Genomic DNA, 24948 nt, shown 5'->3' with positions numbered 1-24948 from the left:
CAGTTCATCCGTCCGTCCGTCCACTGAACACGCTACAGTGCTGTTGTATCGCTGGTCCGATAAATACACGCCACAATATACATAGTTATACGACGACATTATAAACAGTGGAAATATAAAATAAATATTTACAGTCGGCATATATTGTACGCACGAGTCGAGCACTGAGCAGTCAGTTTTCCGCGGGATAGATTGGATCGTTCCTTTTTTCCGGGGGCAAGCCTGACTATATAGCGAAATCGTCGATTCTCTTCACGTAAGTGTTTATTTCGTATTATTATCACTATTTTTATTTTATATTTATAACAGATATGCATATACCTACATCATACGGTGTGCTTGAATAACAGTTTATGGTATATTCTTCTGCTATTCTACAGATCAACAGATCATTACTTATATAATTTATTTTTAATTTTTAACTCTCTTAATATACTGTTTGATAAAGTTTTGTAGCAGTGCATAAAAATATACACCAATAGATACTTTCTGTAATTGGAAAAAATAAAAAGTTCCTTACAACTATTGGTTATAATGTTTTTATTACAATTAAACTATTTTTTCATTGTTAATTACTTGTGTAGTTTCATAACTTTGTAAGTACTATTATGGAGAACATAATACATGGATACATGATATTATACTCAATGATGCTACCTAATAAACTAACGTACTTTTTAAAACTTCCGAACGTTAATATTTATTTATTAAGATGCATAAAAACATAAATAAATTATTAATACAAGTCATAATCATTTATCACTATTCGAACCGAACATAATAGTCAAAACCTAATGTTTTCCCTGGTAAAATAAAGTTAATAATCTTAAGATATTCATGTTATATAATATAAAATACATTATTAAATAGTTTTTTTAATTTAAAAACTATTTCTCTTATAAATTCTATTACATTTTATACAAAGCAAATAACTAATGCTGCCAGTGAATACAAAATACGATCAATTTAACTTTACTTACATTTAACTGACCGTTTGAATAACGTTCGATTAAGAGAAGTGAATACTGGACTAACACTTTTGTTAGAATTTATATGGGCACATAAATAAGCAAAATCGAACTAGGTCGCAGTTATATCAATAGAGTCTATTATAGAGACTATTAAAATCAAAGATTTATCTGAAGTACGTAGAAATCACTAGGGTATACTATTGATATCATATACCGTCACGACGATATTTTTGTTTTTAACATTAAATAATTTGACCGAGTTTTACTTGTTTACTTCCGTCAAATTAAATATACACAATGTATCCGTTTTACCGATGCAGTGAGAACACCTAAGACCTAACCATCAAAGCGAGTAAACATAAGGTGTCGTCGTGGACCGCTAGAGCCACTAATTGATTGTATTAGTTGTAATTATACTGTTCACAACTATTGTCTTTTACATTGTGTACAGTAGATACTGATAAAGTATATTAATAAGTAATAATTAAATTTAAACTCGTTCAAAACTACTAGCAAACGAAATAGACCGCATTACTCATAAAAAAATATATACCCATATGGCTATATAAATTATTGTATTCAAAATGTGCAGACCTGATGAATATTGACGAACGTGTATGCCTATACTTATTATTCGAATTAATATAATAATATCAGGAGTGTTCAGGTATTCCAAGCGTAACAATCTCAATCAAATGATTCATACATGTCAAATTTCCATCACAACATAATATTATATTAACGTGTTTCTTTTGTCCGACCAACTGCATGATCTGTTCACATAACGGAAACAGATACGATTAAATTATTATAGCGTGAGTTTAATGTGTGAAAACGTACACTACATGCTACCTATACATACTTATACATGAATACACGATTACTTAAAAATGTCACACATTTTATTTTCTCTATTATTAATGTTCTAAAATCATTATGCGTGGTTCTCCCATAATTTTTTCAGGCATACTTCGAGTCATTAATAAAATAATTATATTTCTGTTTGGCGTTACGGTTATATTTATACACTAATAGACAATATAGCAAACATAATTTCAAAATTGAAAATTTTTATAATCACTATCTAGGCCATATAAACAGTTTATATCAAAACATGCGTAAACATGGCTTATGATGTGGTAACAATTTAAAATCAACTTACTAATGTTTAATAGTTGATTATTATTTTATTATAGAGCAATCTGTTTTCACGATAATATCAATATAATAGTATAATATGCTGTTTAAAAAATGATATTTTGAATGTATGTCGTAAGTCCTATATGCTATGCTATAAAATTATAAAATTTATTTAACCTTATGTTTGTCACTATTCTACTGAGTTCTCTTAGTTGTGTTCCAAAATTTGTTTTTTATAATTATTGATTTGAGAAATATTGTATTTTTCAAAATTATTATTTAACGTGAGTAGAGCGATTTTGTTTTTAAAGAATATTACAATATTAAGTATTAACACTATACTGAACAAGATTATAATTATAAAATGTACTATACATCTTATTGAGCAATGAAACTTTTTACCTACATAAATTGGACGAATGGCTAATACTCTATAATATGATAAGCAAAATATGTAGATATAATATATAGTTATATTAGAATTTAGAATTATATTGTATAGGATAATAAATTCTCATATGTTCATATTAACAATGAAGCTGTCCATAATACTTCATACATATTATAGGTACGATATAAATATATGTATAGTATAATAATGCTACTCAACTGAATTATTCTGGGTGGTCTACAAACGATTCAGAAATATATGTCAAGAATAACTTAAACAGCACAACTTATTCGATAAGTGGCATGCATCTTATTTATGCACTCTCGAAATAATCATTTGTTATACATTTTAATTCTAGTGAAAACTGAAAAAAAATGAATAACTTATTGACAAAAAAAAAATTATGAGTAGTACATACAATGTAGATTAAATCAATTTTTAAACTAAAATTATATTAATAATCGATATCATATATAAGTCATACGTATTATCATTGATTATAAATAATAATAGTAACAGTATTTATAATCAATGGTATTATATAGCTATACACACGTTCACGTTGAAAAACTGATCTAATACACGATTTATCTACAAAGTATAAATATTAAAGACGTGACATAAAGAAACATAAAATATAGAATGGTTAAGGTTATTGCAATTCATAAAACAATTCATAATGGAACTAATGACGAAGTTTTCGAAGTTATTCGACAAAAATAACAAACCCGTTGAGGCGTTGATTATGGAAGACACTTTTATTATTATTATTATACACAGGTAGGACAGTTTTTTTTTTAAAAAATCGTTGTACAGATGGTGTAAAATTATTATTAAGCGTTATAGTACCATATAATACATAAATCATTCAACCGAATGAAAACGTAAAACGTTTAATATTATTTATCATTGTTATTTGTTGTTATAATTACACCAGATTCGCATTGCCTCTTTTTGAATACATATTAGAAAAAAACAACGTAAGAAATAAAAGGTGTCACGCTAATTTTATTATTATTTTTAATATTAGATACAAGTGTACAACACTGTTGAAAAACTAAATTCCTATACAATTATATACGATATATATTAACACACACACACACACAAATAAATATATTATTTCTACAACAAATAAAATGTATAGAGCAGTAATATTTATTTGAAAATAGATATCTAGATTGACAGAAATGTGTTACGCGTTGGTATAATCACAATATGAATAGAAAAAATACCATCGTTGAATTTTCTGTAGATAATAATATACCAATCATTTTACAATAAATTTTACTCTCCCGCGAATTAAACCGTATTATTAAAACAAATACAAACGTTTTTAGCAATAAATAGATTACTCTTGACTCATAACAGTACCTATAATATAATATCAGATATAATAATATGTCTTGACCTATATCAAAACTTTTTTATGATTCAATGTGAAAATCCAACAAATATAGTTACATTTTATTACCCTTGAGGAACAAACTAATCTCTCTTTCTAGTTTCTCCCCCTCCCGTAATTGAACTTTACCTGTGCGCGCTTTTGGAGACGTATGACTTATACGAATATAAAAAAAAAAATATTATAATTATTATAATCCAGAATGTAAACACTAGCACAGTAGTATACCATATAATTTACCTAAAATTTGAAACTGCTCGTAAAACCAATAATAATATGTGTTCTATAATAATAAGTACATAATATTATAGGTACCTTATAATTTCAAAACTATTCGAACGCGCACATCCGTAGGTACACGCGAAACCGTAATAATAACGGCACGTACTTCCATCGCAAAACAAACGAAACTGACACATGTCCATTATAAAGTTAACTCCTCTGTTCGGGGTTTGCAGTACCGCGAGACGCATCGCGGTGTATTATGATAATAGTATATAATAATAATATTATTATGCCAACCGCAGCAGAACGTAATGAAATCGCGGTCATCGGCGGCGATAGCGAATAAGCTATAATATATAACCGATGATTGCACGCGGTTCTGCACATGCTATAACAATTAACATTATACACACCTGAATAAGTTGTAGTCACGTTGCGATATGTATCATAATTTTGCGCACCTAATCTTTTGGAAAATGTTACGCGTGATTGATTCTACTTTACTTAAGAGTTAAGATTTAATAAGACGACACCAGTGATGGTGATGAGCAATATTTTTGCTACAAATAAAGTAACATTTTTATTTCATAGTTTTTCATAATAATAATTAGTAGACTACGAGCATTGACCAGTGTGAGCTATTTAAATGTTTGTTGTATTCACTATATGATAACTAAACTATTACTAAAATAATATTTATAATTTATTGAAATTAATATAGCCTAAATTATATTGTATATGAAAAAAATATAACACGATGGACGACATTTGTATACTTCACCGTAACCGTCTATATCCAAGTCCATTTTTTCTTAAGTTCGGGGCAGGTGCTTATTTAGACCAAAATACCACGTAACGTCTTAACACTATCGTCAGTATTATTCGAACGATTGATAAATATTTTGAAATCGTTAAATATTATCTACGCAAAACATTGATATAAGAATGGAAATAATAAGAAGAGTATACCTACAAGGTTTACGACGTCATCATTGAATTTTATATTATCTACTATAAATAAATTATAATATTGATAGATTTATTTGAAAACCATAGAACCGGACGCGTAGAACGTATTTAGTAGGTATTTTACACGTGCCGTGTGTAGGTAAACGTTTTTTTTTTTTGAAAATTAAATACTTTGCTGACATGTGACGACAAACCGCCGTCAGCGGCTTCGGACTGTATATATATATATCTTTCTAACATTATAATACAAAGTTTAAAATTACTTTATTTTTTAAATGTATTATTATATTTTAACTTTTTAGGTATAATGTCTACGACTAAATAAAATTATTCGCAGTGCAGGAGGAGTGCTCGTGTAGTCGTACAAAATCGAGATTTTCGGGGGGGAAACAACGCGACCGACTGCACGTTGCCGGTCAATCGCTATTATTACAATATAGCGACATTGTAGACACGTATAGCGTGTGTGCGATTATCGTTTGTGTTGATATAATAACGACGGTAATTATTTATTATAATTCGACGACGGAATCGCGCGTGCGGCGCCGCCGGGTAAATGTTCGGCCGGTACGAAAAACGATCGGCCACGCGACCTACCCGACGAAGAGTGCACCGCCGCCGACGCTACACGCAGTTTGCGCGGTGATCGGCGACCCTGACCTATGCGTGACGGACGGTCGTGTCCCTCCGGTCACGAGCGTTGTGTCACTCGCGGCTCAAACGAATACCAGGGTCCCATCCGCGCGACTGTTCGTTTCGCGAAAATTGTGCAAAATACACACGGTGGCGTGCAAAAAAATAAAATAGTATAATAATAACTTATAATCGTTGTAAACGTATACGACATATTGTATTATTATTTTAACAAACATAAAATATCGCGATAAAACACAATGTCCCCGAAGACGACATCACATCCGACATCCCTATAAGATCACAACAAAAAAAAAAACAGTTAAAACACAAACCAGCCCTCGTATAACGGCACAGACGTGTAATAACCCCCGATAAACAACGAAATATATTGTTCAATCCGAAAAAAATAATAACCGAGGCGACAGCTATAGATACAACATATCATCTGTGAATAGTATAAATTATAGTACTAATAGGCTGACATTTTACTTTAAAAACTCAAAATTATTACTTATATTATTATTTTATATAAATAGATTTTTTTTATTTATATATGTGAATAAAACTTGTTTTAATAATTCTTACCAAAATGTGTTTGCGAACAGAAATTTTAATATGATCATAAAACGTATATTATGTATCATGCCTGAAAGAATAATTATATTAACAATAATAAAATAAATGCTTCCGACATTACCGTGTATAAGTACAGTGCACGATGACCACTGCTGTGGCAAATCTTTCGAAATGTTCTCTACCGTAACACCGCATCAACGATGAGTGATTACCCGACCGCGTTGTAAATTATTGTACCATATTATTATATTAACTTTTTGCCACGTCTTTATATATACTATGCTGATCGTCACAGTGCATTGTGATCTGAATTCATGGGTATATATAACGGGAACCAGTGGAAATGACAAACAGACATATAAAACGTTACTGAAATAATATTTAATAATATATATAATATATACTGTTAAATATTTCGCAATTTTCGTGCCTACATAAAATGAACCGAATATTATGCAAATCGAACGCTTTTTTGCAAAATGATTTCGGATTATTATAATTATTACCTATAGTAGTAATACTATAGGGCGGGAGAAAGACGTATATGTTTCTATTATAATATCAATTACCTATCAGTTAGGTAAAAGTATTTGAAAATTTTGTTTTTCATCATCACCGCACTTATTATAATGCGTATAGGTAGTAGCCAGTAGATTTATTGTACTTATACCAAACTATACAACCACGAGACATTACAATCTATAACTAATAACTATATATATTTATTTGACAACTTACATAGGAACTTTCAAACTTCGTGTACCCGAGGTGAGTTAAAGTGGGAAAGAGGCCGCTACAGCCTCCCCCTAGTTTACTCACTCGCAATTACTTCATCATCAAACAATTAAAACATTTTTCCACCGTTTGTCCACTGTCCGTTCGCAGTACCTACGAGCATTCTAGTGTAGTAGCTGATAAAATACCCGTAGATATAGGTATCTTTTTCTCACACGACGCATTGTATAATATTATATAATATAAGTCTACCTGCAAATATTTTAATTACTAAATTAACACGATCAAATTGAATTATGTGTACAAAAGATAATCTGCAGTGCATTGTGTATAAAAAAAAATATTACGGTACTTAAAATTAAATCAAATATCGTAGTTTTTACAGTTACAAAAGCGGCGAGATATCTGCACGCTTTAAACAATTATAAATCGTTTGCAGTGCAGTATTAGTAAATTAATTATTTTTGAACTCGTTGTGATCTTACTGCATGATGAGTTCAAACAATAGTACGCTTACAACGCATTATGAGATTATACACGAGAATAACAATTGTTTTTTTATTTGTTTTCCAGCTAGAGTGTACTAATATGAACGTGTTCCGGATTGTTGCGCTTATTAGCGCGCTATGCATAAACGGGAACTTGGCGTTCACATCCGGCGATGATAAGTTTATAAAAAAATACGCCATGATGAAGGTACGACACACACACACACACATAATATATATATATGTATGAAATATTATTACACGTGTTTTGCAAATGACGTAGAATTAAAACAGTGATGGATATATAAAAAAAAAAACGGTTACTTCCAGAGTCCGCACGCATTAAACGAGCAATTATTATTATTCTTATTAATGTTATTATATAGTTCGACGAATAATAACAATATATTTTTTTTATTTCAAGTATTTCACACGTGTGACATACTGAAATTACCATCGACTGCACCGTCTAAACAACTGTATATATTTAGACATTTAGTATTTACTGTAAATACTGTACGGTTGTCTGCTTAAAATGTGAAGTTAAATAGTTGAAATAATTGCCGAACACTATTAAGTATAATATGACGTTTAAAAATATAAAATATCTATATACATTACCTGTACATTAGTACATATAGCAATCCAATTTTATAAACGAACGTTAAAATTCCATAACTCTAACAACTATTTATTCCAGTGCCCCTAGTTTTAATAAGCTATAATTTACAAAAAGTTAAATTTACAATAAATACCATTTTGAAATGAATAATCATTTATTACTGAAACCCATGACGTATCAATATTAATTTTATATATTACGTTGTATACAAATATAGGCATATAACCGTGTAATATTAAAATGTTAATAAATATAAATATAGGTATAATATAAAATATTTCCCGACTCGTAAATTATTATTGTTATTTTTATTATTATTATTATTATTATTATTATTATTATTATTACAGTTTTAACAGTGAGGTAGAATAAATTAAATATTATTTATGCTATTTTTTTTTATAACATAAACGATAAAATATGATGGGATAAATTATAAAATACTTTACCGGGTAATTGTTTTACGATTAATAAAGATTTTATTTTTTAAATTGTTCGATCGCTATTATAACCGGTCTATTGGCTATTCAACTATTGTATACCTATAGCCTATAGGTAATATCAGTGACTAACAGTAAATAATACTAGATATATAATTTAACGATAAATATTTTTTCGTTGTATATTATGTCATTTATGCCTCCCATGTAGGTTTCCCTGTAGTTATTATTATATATTTTATTGAAATTCAAAGTTCAATTAATTGTATATTAATAAGAAAAAAAGATCAAATGCCTGCAATAATTTTTCTTTCAAAACTTTATCCAAATCCAGTTTTTAAATTGTAAAGCAATTATAAAATGTGATTATTTTTTTTGTGATTGTTTGTTTGTTGTGAAATTTGGTTTATCTATTACTCACTCCATTCATCAAAACTACTAATTTGTTACTAAAATACTAAAAATTATTCACACTCTGGCGCCCATCATCATATACCTCATAAACCTAACCATAATAAATATGTATTAACAAATACGAATAGATATTGACCAATATAGTGATTTCATTACTTATGTAAGTGGAACACCCAAACAAACACTTGGCCAAATATAATTATTTTTGAAGATTCTTCTTTTTTTCTAAAACAAAAACCATTTAAACCTTTTTAAATCGTTGAAAATCCTTCGACCGGTAAAATAATTAGCATTTAATTCAGATAACGTCCAAAACGTTATGTTAAGCGCCTATAATTATGTATAGGTATGCACATAATGTACATATGTTTATAGTGTACAGTACATTATAAACATAATATATAATTACATACTCGGTAAGAGCGGAAAATGAGCGGTTTGAATGGCTTATCTTATCATGTAGGGTTTTTTTAATGTATCAATATCGTTAAATACGTATCAATTATTATCAATAAAATACAGAAGTGCTGACCGCGATGATAACTTTGTATAGAATCAATTAAAAGGCACTTGAGTGATATTTTTTTCTTTCAAATTTGAGTTGCAAAATATACATAAATATTATCTTCAAAATAGTACTGCTGCGGTATAGCTCAAAAATAAAGTACCCATAATACGTTAATAGCAAAAAATAACGCAAATATAAGATTTAAATATCGTTCTCCTACAAAATACCAAGAAAAAGTGACAATATATTATTATAATAATACTAATGCCTTCTGATAATCACACCGATATGATCACACATATTACATTATTTCATCAGGTGTACGAGAACTGTTTCGGGCCGGAAGTTGTGAAAGAAGTTCGGAAGGAAATGAAAATCGCTACAGCTAAGTGCAACGGCAATATGCCCATGAGTGTGCCGACGCCCAACATAGGCTCTTTGAAACTGGCTGCAGCGCCGTCGAGTATACACGAATTTAGCAACACACACCACCAGCAGCATCAGCACCAGGCCAAGCCGCAAGAAGAGCAAACGCCTTACAGCAAGACGCAGCCTAGTGGTATCGACATAACGAAACTTCAGCAAGCCATTCTCGCCGGATACAACAAGCACCTGGTGAGTAATGCTATTTTTTTTAAATAAAAACAATAATTGGCAGACGAGTATCTATAGATAGCTTCCGTGTGTGATATCAATTCAAAGTTAATCTTTCTCAGTTGAGAAATATAGTATTAATAAGTAGTATAATATTCTAAATTATTTTTTACCTTGCCTAAATTATTACAAGACAATTAATTGTATTGATGTATCATCAGTGGCGTATTCGAGGGAGGGGGCAATAGGGGCAATTGCGAGAACCGACATTCGCACTACTCTTTGAGCTACAGTGTGACGTAGTGTTTGGCCGTTAGTCATTGATTAGAGCTGCGGTTAAGCACCGTCCGGCATTGCTATAACTATCGGATGGGTGACCACCCGGGTTCTTAGTGACGAAGCCTTGTCCTACATAAAACAAAACATGGTCCACAAACCTACCGTAACAAATAACCCACAACTAATAGCCATAGTTTAAAGTTAGAGGTTTAAAAAAATAAGACATCTACAAAGTAATTATATAAAGGGGGCACTATTAGATGATCCTACGTCATTGGCGGTCATTGGCTCGTTGTCAACTTCTTGGTGGTTATCGGTTGCACCACATTGACCCGAACAAGTTCGTTCATCGTTTACTATTCGACATCCGGCATGATGGTGTAACGGTGTCTGGTCACACAAAGCGGCCCTTGCAAAGGCCCGCCTTAATTATTTAAAAGCTTCACATGGGACCGGACCTAAGACTACTCGTCAGACTGTTCACGGTCAAAGACCTCGTGCACGTTTACAGTTTTTCAAACATTTTTGATTTGACAACCACCCTTAGTCATACCTTATATTATATTCGGTTTCTCGACAATAGGTGGTTTCTCATCGAAACAAGTAAAAATACGTTCGTACCGTTGCTGTAGAACTATTCACAGAGGCGAGGCTTTCCAATCTTGTTTCGGTTTGATAGATTCTTAAGCAAATACGTATCACTTTATCCTAAAACATTAAATTATTTCACGATTAACACGTAGTAGTTCTGTTGTACTTTCGCTTACCGTTAAAACCCGTCGTTGAATTTTGCTCTTCCGTTACGGACCACAAAAATACAAAATTATAATATAATTCGGTTGGCTAGATCGGGAGTAATAACAATGGTTTACATTCTAATTCGAGTATTCGACCATCAATGCATATGTGTCATAATATTGTTCTTAACAATCATCAGACACGTAGGTAATATTTAGTTAATTCTGTTGCTTTATCTTGTAATTATCCTCTAGTTATTTTAGATTATATTTTTAATATAATAACATTTATTTATAAATATGTGCCACTCAAATGAATAATAACGTTCCATATTTTATTCTATTTTATTTTTTTAAAGTATATTAACTGTAAATTTATTTACAAAAGTAAACATTAGCAACAGTATAATTTAGTCATGTCAAATATATAATAATATATTTCGAAAAAGTAATTAAATTATCAATATTTAATATTGATGGTGTTAAAATAAATATTTTTTTTTTAAGTTAAAGATATTGAAAAAAAAATTAAATCATACAAGTTTAAAAAAGAAGGATTTAAATATAATTATATGTAAATATTTTAACACTTAAATACATTACAAAAGAAATCTATAATAGCTATTATAACATTACTAATTATTAATTACTTTATAATATCAAATCTTATTTTTCTAGAGTTTATTTTAACTCCCAATAAGCCATTTAGTAAGTATATTACGTTTAATGAAACCAAAAATAAAAACAACGTATAAAATTCAAATTTTATGATATATCGCGTAATTATATAGGTATAATGTATATAAATATAATATTATTTTGTATTGCAAATGTGTTTCATATTTTTATTATCTTTGAGTTTGGACATTAAGAAAGTCAATGGACATAATGTTTTATGACAAATTAACAGGAAGTCGTTACGCATAATAAAAACGTATAGAAATAATTGCAAAATAACAATCATTACAGTGGTAAAAATAACTCGTTACCTATTCAAAAATTCAAGAATATATTATATATTATACTATAAAATAATTTTTCTGTGATCTAATTATAATTTTCTAAAATATTATATTTTCTAAATGACTATAGCATACAAATTGGAATATCATATTTAATGATAAGAATATTATCTATGGTGTCTCTTAGGCGTTAGGCTATTATTGTTATGATTCAAATTAATAAATAATATATATATAAATAGGTATACATAAAGTCATGAACATTTTAAATTAGGAATATTTTACATATAGTTATAAACTTATTACTCACTTTAAAATCAAAATATTAATAAGAACCTATGAAGTACCTTATTAGATATTATTCTTGCTTTAAAGTTTTATAATAGGTCAATTTACTTTAATATTAAAGTTAACAGCATAAAATTGATTCTGTTAAACCCGAATTACCATGCCTAAATAGTGTAACTACTCCAATTTATTATACTGTACAGTTGTAAGACGAACCTCTGTAGTTGAAATTTTTTACTCAATATATAGAGAGAAAAAATGTAAAACTAAGACTAAATTTAGTTGTCACTTTAAAACCTTACTATGCGCAGCAATAAATAAAATTTAAACAATATATAGATCTAAATAGATAGTTAACTACAATATGATGGTCTATTGGTCTCTAAGGTCCCAGATAATACATAAAGCATATATTATACATACATGGTAAATTTTAAGTACGCATGAGGTAATTTTTTTGTTAGACGATGTTTGTGTTTCATAAATGACATTATATAATTTAAAAACTCCTTGTACTCAGAAAAATATCTATTTTATTTTATTACACGGTCACTTTTGTTTGTAATTTCAATCTTAAATATAATACAATTTGTAAATGTTTTATATGAGTTGAGGCAAAAATCAAATAAGTGGAATGTTAAAGAATTATTTTAGCCTTTAGATATATAGTAGGTACTATATAGGCGTATACTTAATTTTAAATACGTAAAAACAATAACCATTGGTTTAATATTTAATATTTTAATATATTGCATGTAATATGCAAAATACAATTTAAAAATAATAATCTTTCTTGAAGTATACAATTTAAAACTCAGGTAGATACTGTATTACTGTCTATTTCTATAATAATTATTTTAAATGAAGTTGCGTATTTCTATACCTTTTTGTATACCTTATTAAAATATTTATAAAATATTCAGTTTTGTATTTTTTGTTAGCTATGAAAAAAATAGTTATCAACTTTTGTATTAAATTATAACATTAATTCATTACTGAGTATTGTATACAAATTCTTTACACAAAAATCTAAAATATTTAATAATAATTATAATAATTTAATAATAGACAATAGTAAACAGCTATTAAATAAGGCCAATACAAAACCAAAGCTCGTAAACTATATTATGCGTGTGTAATTATAATTGATATACTAAATTATTAAAACATTAAATGTTTCCATACGATATTATTATTAGGTCAATATATCGACTCTCAATCGTTATATTTGGTACTTACATTGATTAAATATTGTGTTAAATAGTTGCAGTTTATTTTAATGATGTTCATTTTGTACTTTCTCGCATAACAATAATAAATTATGATTTATAACATTTTAAATAAATGCTATTTAATATTAAAACATTCAACAAAGGAAAATATGTATATTTATATTTACATAAATTAATTGTGAATAAAATATAACGTAGACCACTTATAAAATATAAATTTAATAATGCAATAAAGTAGGCCAGTGAGGTAATTTAATATCACAAATTTTATATGAAATATCATGGAATTAATATAACTATTTACTTAAATAAATATATTATTATTTATTACCTATTTCATCTACCCGAGAAAATTGTAGGTACTTAATAAACAAACTGTTATTATTTTATTGTACCTAACACATTTAATTGTATAAATTAATTATAGTTGTAAAAAAACTAACTTAAGTTAGTAGCTAACCCACTTGATTATAACATTACAATGGGTTTTAAAATAATAATATATTATTAAATAGATTGTACTTAAAAATTGGTTTAAAACAATGTGCCTAAATCTGCTGCTAACATTGACTGTATAATTATACTGTTTAACAGTTTTGCAACTTACCTAACTATATCCCCGCCTTGACTTTTTATTTGTAAAAATACTTTTTTTCGTACGTTTTAATATATTGTTCAATTTATTCCTAAGGAATCGTAAAATCATTGAATTAAATGTATCCAGTTTATTTATTGTAAATATCTGTAGTAACTAGTTTGATGTTTCTGTCAAGTCAACAAATTTCGGTTTACTTGAAAGTATAGGTATACTTATAATGTATAATATATATTATTCAAATAATATAATTGGAAAATTATAATCAACAAGTTTAGTATGAAACTACAACCAAAAATTTCTGAAATTAATAGTAACATTATTTCCTTTTGGGTTTAGCTTTGTTACTATAATATAAAAAATACAACAATAGTTTGAAATGCATAATGTTCCTACTGGATTTCACCGCCCACGCAGTGCTAAGTGAGAAATATTGTATGTTACAAATGTAATTCAATTTTGCCTTTTAAATCTCATTAGTCATTATACGTAAACAAATTTAACATCAATATAATATTATTATTATAAATTCTCTAAAAAAATGTTTAAAATAAATCACTATAATATTTGGGATCTATATTATTTATATATACATATTGTATATGCCTGTTGGATGTTATTATTGATTCGTATCGATCAGTAGTATCAGAGACGAGCAAGTTTTGTTTTAAAAATAGTAACAACGTGACACTACATAGATTTTGCTCGCGCTTTTATTAGCCTTATTCATTATGCTCAGTAGGTACTTACACGTCATAATATTATTATATTATTATGTAAACGTAGCGCGTCCTGCCGCCGTGCCGCTGGTGTCGTCATCTGCATCGCACATTCTCGCGCATGAGCATATCCGGACGTATCCCTTCCACGCGGGAAAATAATAATTTCCGTATACAGTATGTGTCACCTCAGCGACACCGCTCGATTCGTACCAGGGTCCCATGAAACGTCACACCGGGCTCGTTTCCTTTTCGCATCGATCTGCGAGACGATTACCTGTGCGAACCTCTGTTGTATTTTAAACGACTCGTATTTTATACGATAACACCACGACGGTTGGCCACTCAAACTTGCTAAGACACAGCTATACGTCCCTCGGTAGAATATATAATTTTTTTACCAGTTGTTATCAGCCTCACAAACACTGCTTTTAATTAAATAATAACGGATTTACGGATTAATCATAAAAATACCAAAAGCCCGCAGTATTCCTATTTACCCAATAGTCATACTTCCATAATCGATGATACGACGACAAACTATGATGACTATCGATTTATTTAAATAGACATGTAAACATATATAACTTATCTTTATATATAAACAAATTTAAATTCCCATGTTAATAGACTTGGAAATTACTGAACCAATTGGCATACAATATATTCCTCGAGACTTGGGAAATGTTCAAAATGTTCGTTTTTAACCCCCCTATATGCCTTTGAACGGTTCAATGCTCGAGCATAAATTTTGTTTTGGCTTACGAAAATCGAATGTTTTTCATTTATTCATTTAAAGAAATAAAAGAGATTTTCGTATAATCTAATTACGTAAAGGTATATGAATCTATTTTAATAATTTTGAATTATTCTTAGAGCTATCAGAAAGGGTTAGAAAGGAGTTAGATATGTTCAAAAATATATATCAAGTGCTATATCCAATCCACTACAGGCAGGTTGCTCACTTAGGTCAAATTCGTTCACAGAGCGAAAAGCGAGGTACACCGACGCCGATTTTCCCGTGAACTGAGTTACACCTATTACATATAATATATAGCGCTATATTTTATACTTGTCTGTCCAGTTTTTCGTGGGCAAAGTGAAGTATTAAAATTGATAATCTATAAATCAATACCATTAAAACCCCGTTATATTAAAATAATAAAAAATAAAATAGACAACTGATTGATCTAAGACACAAAATGTGTTGAGTTTTTTGCAATTATATCAGGGTTAAAAACATTGCAATGAACGTTTATCGAAAATAATCGTGTGAATTGTCTGTATACATGGTAGAATATCAATCGACAACTTGAATTTTAACTAAGCACAATATTGTAAACGCAAATGCGTGAATGGTACCCCCACCCCTTCTAAATGCCACATTGTTTGCGTGCACTCGGTTAATCTACGCTAAACCTAATATAATAATTTGATATTAACCGCGAGTTGATAGTTACACACGCGTGCGTCATATTGTTCAAAGAAATAAAACAAAACGATTTTAGAACCATCATTATCATACAAATTATACTACCTATATAGAATATTTCTACGGTCTATGATTTTATAAAACTGTGTACCGCATTACCACCTATGTGTCATATTTTATACAGCCGCTATACAATATAGATTGCATAAATACTTTATTATTACTGATGTATACGTCTCGCACGGTGTTTTAGCAGCAACAGTCCTCTCATCAGACGTATTCGCAGTCGGCATCCGCGGCATCAGCTCCGCATCTCCAACCACAACCGCAGCAGCAACCGCAACCACAGCAGTACATCAAACCATGGACGTCGGGATCGACATCGCCGTTTTTGGACCAACAGCCGTCGTACATGACCAACGCTCTGTTCTATCCACCTAACGCGGCATCGAACGCAGTCAACGACATGTATCTGCCGAGAATATCCTCTGTCTCACAACAGCCCTATCCCGGACCGTATCCAATGATGGCCGCCGGTCAAATGTACCAACCGTATTATCAACCATTCTTCCCCACACACCGGACTTCGGTAAGTTTAGCGGTGATTATGATAATATAGGGTCGGTATTAATTATGTGTTATATTATAAGAATACTAGGAGTTTCAAGAACAGTACTAAAATATATTATTATTTTGTAATAGGTTATTATCATAAGCGTTTGAAATGAATAATTAAAAATACTATGTAAAGTATTTTATAATGTATTGCCCATAGTTATATAGCGATAAAATAATCACTATGTAATATTTACGAATATATATTATATACCTATATATAATATAAATGTGTGCTGCAGCCAATAAATGGACCAAGGGTGTGGGAATAACGCATCACCTGCAGGCTGCGGCTACTTATCTTCAACTGATCAGATCTTAGTTGGACGATTATTATAGTTAAATATTAATTATCGGTAAAGTTTTTAATCAGTAAAAAAAAAGAAAAATATGGGGACGTTATTAGTTGTTTGGATTTTATTATACCTATATAGCGTTTACAGTTTTAACATTTTAACCAAATATTGCATCCCTAAGTTTACTCATCCAAGAGTCGTAATGTGTTCCATTCGTATTTCGTATTACGGTACCCGGTAACGCGTGTTTTTCAAAAAAATATTTTTTCTCTTTATATTGTTGGACTAACGGATTATTATATTAAAATTTAAAAATTATATGCAGTACTTACACACTTTTTTCACATTTTCTTTCCTTACATATCTAATATATTTCAGTAAAAAATCTATGCAAATTCTAGTGCATACAATTTTTCTTCGATCAATTCTCCTATACGCGTGCATTGGATGCAAATTTTAATCGTGAAACTTGCAGGAAACCCATAAAGTAAACTGTTAATGTTACTTTTATCGATATTATAGAGTTTAAAGGTTATTCGAATAATATATACTATACTTCGTACCTACAAACATTAAACTTGCGTTCCACGTTGTATGATAGTGTACCATTTTAGTCGTTCAAATTCACGAGGTACTATATACTTGGATAATTCGCTCCAGTTTTAACATGTACATATTTTTTAAGTTAGTTACAGTTCAGTGACTTACCATTACCATTCTACTAAGCACTAAGCAGTTTCATCTTGTACTGAAGTTACTTCTACACAATATGCACCTACTCATAAATTATGTATATAAGTTTTAGCCTTATAGCCAATATATCGTTAAATTGGAGTGACATTTCCAGAACATAGACTTTTAAAGACACTGAGAATGTGCTATCAATTTTATATTACACGCAATCTAGACGATTATGATTTCAACAGTTATAAAACATAAAATGTAATTATTTCAAAATTAAATTGAACTGCATTTCGTTTTTGATTTATCAATACATATTATATTATAATACATTTATATTTATCTTCATTCTTTAATACTAACCTAAAATGGTAATATATATAATATAAAAAAAATTATTACAATAAAAAAATCAATAACTCTATTATATTAGTTAGCAATGGATAATAATTCGTATATTTCATAATGCATTTTTTGTACACGAAATTATAATACCTATCACCGATAATTTTTTAAGCTTCAATTTTTATAACTTTAAAAATATTTAATAAAAATATCACACTTGGCCATATTTATTTTGTATTATTTTAATACTATTCTTGTGAAATAGTAAAATTATATCCATGGAGACAATATTCGTGTATTTTATAATTTTTTTTACATTGAAATCTATTTGAGTATTTTTTTTTATTATTATTACCTATGTAAGTCAATGTTTACTAAACCGAATAATTCAAGCGTGTAATACAAAATATAAAATATAAATTATATAAAAACAATATTATAAACCATCACAGTCTATAATAGCCTATATATAATATATATATGTGTGTGCGTGTGTGTTCAAAACCTTTTCTCTTCGTTTATTTTTTTAAATCCGGTTAGGTTAAAACGGTTGATATAGGTATATAGGTGCAAGGTGCAAGATGGCCACACTAATTTATCTTTATTTTTTGTGTGTGGATTTTGACCTATTTTTTTTAGCATACGATTTCGTCAAAAATTTACAATTCACTTATAACATATTTATAAATAATAAACGGATCTCATAGAAAAATTATATACAAATTGACCATCGTGTTGCCCATTTACCGGTCATGCGTGCAGTGATTCAATAACAATCACGTTGTCCAAAAGGGAATAATGTAGATATTAAACTAATAAATATAAGGATAAGCTGAACGAATCATTCGATCACTAAGACAGCTGTAGTACAAAATACAATTATTTTTATACGCTTCGTTTGGAGACAAATTCATATTTAGGCTGGGCGAATGACCTTTTTACTGCATAGATACGACAAATGTATGAGACTAGAACTAGATACATGTTCTAATATATGAGTATACCTGTATTATACACATACAAACTACCTAGGGCCCCTAAATATTTGTCCGGGCCCTTTATAAAACTCTACAGTTTGTCGATCTTTGGCTGAGAAGTGGTTCTACAGTCTTCACCACCACGCGTCCAATATTCCAATTCGAATCAAACGTTTTAATCAAATCTTTTAAAATATAGATTATAAACACATTAAATGACTAAAAGCTAATAAAAAAAAAAGTTACAACGGAATAAATAATTACATCAACAGATGAAAATCATTCGAATCTCCGAGATCTTGCTGGTTCTGTCAACAAAATATGATTATTAATTATTATATTATAATATAGGTATTGTATTGAGGTTTTAAGCGCGAATAGTTTATGAGTTGTAACTATATTTACGGAGATACCTCACAAAATGATATTCTAATACTCCACTGTCTCCACTCACCTTTAAGTAGTTATAGTTTATAAGTAGGGAACGGATACACTAAAAACCAAGAAAAATGCCTGAAAAAATACGATTTAATGCACTCATATAAGAGACATTTTTTTTAAAATGCACTAAAAAATGCTCTTAAAATTATTTTTAACTTTGAAAATGTTATTATTCTATTAATTATTCTTTTAATTGTATGTATAAAAAGTACAGTAAGTTTGTATTATAAGTATCAACAATAATTTCGTTTGAGAAATCTTATTATAGATGGCGACGGTGTCATATTTACCTATCTGATTGGTAAAAACATTATAAACATAACAAAAAATACAAATAGAAGTACGAGTAGTCGTATGACAAGGTAAAATAAATTATAATTAATTTTATTCTTTTGAATTTTAACTAAATTTGACAAAAACGACTTTAAAACGTAAAAATACACTAATAATGTCAAAAAAATGCAAAATAAAATTTACATCTTTTAATTCCTTGATGTATGAAATGAATATTTTGCTTGAAAAACAATGTTTTTGGATAATAAAAAAAAATGCAATTTGCATTCAAATCCGTGCCCTACTCACAAGTTACTCGTTCCAATTTAAATTTTTATGCATCAAAATTCTCCGAAAAATATTTAGCTTCAGAGTATTAAATTAAAAATGCATATTTTCATTTAAAAAAATTACATTTTTTATTTTAACTGTAAATTACACAAGAGAAATATTTACAAAATGTTAATAGCTTTTAAAATAATGAGTATTGTGCAGTAAAAGAATCACTTTGTACATACATAACTGATAACTATAATATGTATAAATATTACATTATTACATGCTTACATGCAACGCTACCGTTTTACGTTCGGCGCGCGATGGATTTATTACAAACGATTGGGATTCACACAACGCACACCAACACAAATTCTACCTTTATTATATAAACATAAAATAATAATAGGCATTATTTTTTTAAATATTAAATAAATTTATCCCGTGAACATGTTTAAGTAATATATAATATATATTATATATATATAGTATGAACACTATAGGTATAAACTACAATTTCATGCGTGCGTATAGTGGCGTGTTTATTCTTACGACTCCGTGTATAATATAGTTAGGTGATAAACGATATTGTATTTGCATATGTCTTCGTATATCTGCACAATATTATAACCTCATACAATTTCAACACTGTTAGTAGTACATTTTCAAGTGCTTATTTATAATTTACCAACCCTAAATACCGGTAAGCAAGCCCCCCACCCACCCATAGGTTCTAATAGGCGGTAGATATATACTATGTAAAAATATTGATAAGAAAAAAAATTATAAACAGAAATAAAAATCATGGCGAGACCACAAAGAACGTAAAGGCGTCTAAAAGGGGGAGAACATAATAAAGTGACTGTAGTACCTAGTATTTTAATGATTATTATTTTCATTAGTTTATAATAAATCTATACATTTATCTAAAAATTTAATTTAAAAACTATACTATACTATACTACGTATATATATTAATATGCGCATAATGGAAAATTGTTTATCTCCCATCATTATCATCCCTCATTAAAAAAATTCTCGTACATGGCCTTGACCGAAAAGCGAGGGCGTATTTGAGGGAGGAGAAGTGCGTATTCGCCGCACTAATTGCTCGTATTTTTTCTGTATAATACATTAATTAATAATTTATTTAAAAAATTTTCGTTTGATAGAGATTGTGAATCGTAATGATATCAAACTTAAAATAATACGAATTTTATGCCTATTTAGGTAATCAACTGTAAATTATTTTTAGTTTGTATAGAAGAAAAATTAATTTTGCCCTCCCCATCATGATCACAACTCAAATATGTAGGTACGCCCTTTCCGAAAAGTACTTAACATAACATAAGTATTATACGTATGTATTTTATGCACGCCTTGTGATGCTATATGCTAGGTATTCTCGGTGCCTATATATGTATACCGTCGTCTTTCTTAACACCGTTGTCCACCTACATTAAACGTATGCATAATGAAACGATGATAGTATAATGTAGTATAATACACGCACATTTACCGGATCGCGGTTGAATAATTGCCGGATGCCGGTTAAACAATAAAAAAATTACTACTGGAAACGTGACTGGAAGCTTCGCCCGCGTTTCTACGTACCTATACGTTGTCGCACGACGACAAAAAAAAAAAAACAAACCAAGTCTCTTATATTACACACAATCGCACACGACACTCGCGGTATAAGATGCAAAACATGGCCAGTCCTACATAATAAATAATAATAATATACACAAGACGGACACTATATAGACAGTCGTACGGTAAATTATTATTATTATGAAATGGTTACAGGCCAAACATATACTACGCATACTTACCGAAGATATTTAGATATATATCAGACACGACGTAGTAGGTTAATAAGTTTATGGTGGTGTACCTATCGTACGCACGTTTATATTATTATTATTATCATTATTATACTTATACACAACATGATAATAATGATACATCGGCGGTACCCATGCGTTCGGAATGTCCCGTACGGCCGTACCGTATGGCGGACGTATTTCTAATGCGACTATATACCGAGTGGGACACTTAACTATATAGTTGACTATATAAGTCTAATAAGAACTAGTTTCAGAAAAAACGGTTGAGCATATTATAGCAGATAAACTTCGGTTTCGATCTAGGTCGTGTAGTCACTAGTCCGTATAGGTATCTACTTTACCTGCTGGCTCCTATCTACCCAGTACAATACCCATTAAACTCTTTTCGCTGTTCTATAGTAAATTAACTTCTTAACTAGATCAGCATGTTTAAAATGCCCATGCATACGTATTAAATATTACCTTATTCGAGTTATTCGCCCTAATAATAATAATAATACAAATTAGCAAAATCTATCATCATCAACGATGTTAGGTATATTATTTACTCTTTATACTATGTTCCCAATAAATGCCTTTACACGGACATCATAAAAACGAAATAGACCTTCCCTGCAGGCTGTAGATAATTGAAATTGAAAGAAAACGTGTTTCTCTGGAGAACAAAATATAGTGGTAAAAATGTGAACATAAAGTAAACAAAATTTAACACAACCTACTGCTGTGGCTTGTGCGCCCGTGTAAGAGACAATCGACCAGCTCGGCCATGTATAGTATCCGGTATTTCGATAATAACGGGCTCAGATAAAACGCGTGACAGAGGTGGAAACCGGTAAGTCATATCGGCGAAGTCTCCACTCAGACATTCAAATAATGATAAACGCAATCTACTTATATATTAAATTAAAACGGGACGGGACCAAAGTAATCAAACCACCAGCGATGGTCTTGCCATCGCGTTTTTTCGTATCCTATAGGAAAACTGCGTTCCTTTTACAATTTTAATAAGACCATACTACCATAACCACCTTTAAAAATGGTGATTTTGAATAGATGATTTGACGTTTACAGAGAGTTGGAGGTTTTGACGTCCGCAACCAAATGGACACGATGGCTGCCAAAATGACCGGCAAGATTCGAAACGTCACGTGCGTTATGCAGGAACTTGGATACGTAAGTGTTTATTAATGTACTGCTGTGAATATGTATTTTGTTGATCATTCTATTACGGTGAATAAGGCGATGCCAACCTTTAGGAAATATTTACAAAGAATATTTTAGTTCTTAAAATTAAAAATAAACACAATTACATTTCTTGTATTTTCTGAAATAAGACTTAATTTAAACATGACGTTTTGTATACAGCTCAATCAAAACATGGAACCAGACTATGAAAATATGAACGACAGAGTGATGAGGCTACCGATCGCCGAAGAACTTAAACAAGACATGGTCGATGGTATAACATATTGCAAAAAGTTTTCGGTAATATGCTCTTCATGAAACGTCTATACATTTATATATATATAAAATGTTAAATTGTTACAAAAGCCCGCATTTCTTAATTATTCAAAATTAATTAGAACACGTTTATAAATTCATTCAGAGATATACTTGTTTTCAGTTTTTTCCTTTCATATTATAATGTATAGGTATCAATAATTTAATCATATAGATAAAGAAAATATACATTTATATATAATATATGATACGATATTGGAACTTACTAAAAAAATGTTATTATAGAAGTCATTTAATGTGCTCTGAACAGTTTTTCAACTATAAATATATACGTTTCTATTTAATTACATAATATATATATATTTATTTATTATTTAATAACAATACATTTTTTATCATAAAACTATTTAATATTTGATTTATTTGAATTAAATATGGTATTTCTATATGTCTCAACAGATGTGCGTACCGGACGAGAGGAAAGATAAGTTCGCTAAAGAATTAGTGCGGCCAATGTTCTTTTTTAAATGCTATAAAGTACGTAAATGGTCGAGCACAAATAAAATGTATTTTATTTCAATATTGAATAATACTATTATTTATGTTCAATAATATAGCATAAAAAATTGGAGTCATGTATAATGAAGGACATCAGAGATCGTTACACGGCAGAAGAATTCGGCGAAGACAACATAGTGACGTCCGAACGATCTATGAGAAGTTCGCAGTACTTGGAGGATGATACTATCGAACAAACGGTGTTCGATTATATTTATGGTGATAAGTCAATAGACTTGGACGTTTTACTGTAAGCCGATCGTGCAAGTGTTTATCAGCAACGAAATGCTCAAACACGTCGTCTGTCACACGAAAGAAAACCTTATCATCTGCGTCCTATAGAAAGTAAAATTATATAAGTTTAGTATAATTTTTTTTTCATTATGTTTCCTTAAGATTAAGAAATAGCCTGTAAGAGATTAATTTATTATTGTGTACGTTGGTCCTGGTTTTAAAACGTCACTAAAGATAAGTAAAGTAAAACCAGCAGTGACGTTTCGATACCAGGACGAACTCTCAATCAGAAAATGTATGTATTTATTTTAATTTGTCAAACCTATTATAATTTATTTATTATACATTTATAAATAATACTTGAATATAAATATATATTATATATTATATACATACATGATACACACCTATTTATATATTTTAATTTTAATTTATTTTCCATGCAATCTGTGCGCAGATATACCTAAGGTGTTACATTGTAACATTGTAACAATTACAATATCAAATATTTGATAACAGTATTGTTGAAATTTAAAAGGAAGTTATTGGTGAATATAATAAACATTATACGTCAGTCAATAAA

At 29.5% G+C, this 24948-nt stretch overlaps 1 protein-coding gene across 2 annotated transcripts; it reads left to right on the top strand.

Annotated features, from left to right (window-relative positions):
• Nucleotides 1–24760, top strand: LOC132921591 (uncharacterized). Of its 2 annotated transcripts, none has more exons than XM_060984695.1 (8): nucleotides 1–256; nucleotides 7622–7744; nucleotides 9839–10135; nucleotides 16615–16947; nucleotides 23184–23285; nucleotides 23478–23597; nucleotides 24033–24110; nucleotides 24191–24760. In XM_060984695.1, the coding sequence occupies exons 2-8, from the start codon at nucleotides 7637–7639 to the stop codon at nucleotides 24383–24385; spliced, it is 1233 nt and encodes a 410-aa protein (XP_060840678.1). In that variant the 5' UTR covers nucleotides 1–256; nucleotides 7622–7636; the 3' UTR covers nucleotides 24386–24760. The 2 variants fall into 2 exon arrangements, with proteins under 2 accessions (XP_060840678.1, XP_060840677.1); XM_060984694.1 differs by having other exon boundaries at nucleotides 16612–16947.
• The last annotated feature ends 188 nt before the right edge of the window (nucleotides 24761–24948 follow it).

The sequence above is a fragment of the Rhopalosiphum padi genome, chromosome 2, assembly GCF_020882245.1.
Source record: "Rhopalosiphum padi isolate XX-2018 chromosome 2, ASM2088224v1, whole genome shotgun sequence".
NCBI classification, from domain to species: domain Eukaryota; kingdom Metazoa; phylum Arthropoda; class Insecta; order Hemiptera; family Aphididae; genus Rhopalosiphum; species Rhopalosiphum padi.
Note: the sequence above shows the minus strand (reverse complement) of the source record. Positions and strands in the feature narration are given on the sequence as shown.

Bases quoted from the DNA above. Each gene is read 5' to 3' on its own strand.
- LOC132921591 (XM_060984694.1), top strand. From the start codon at position 7,637: ATGAACGTGTTCCGGATTGTTGCGCTTATTAGCGCGCTATGCATAAAC. The intron at 23,286-23,477 runs GTAAGTGTTTAT...TTTTGTATACAG, and splicing joins TTATGCAGGAACTTGGATAC to CTCAATCAAAACATGGAACC. The intron at 24,111-24,190 runs GTACGTAAATGG...TCAATAATATAG, and splicing joins TCTTTTTTAAATGCTATAAA to CATAAAAAATTGGAGTCATG.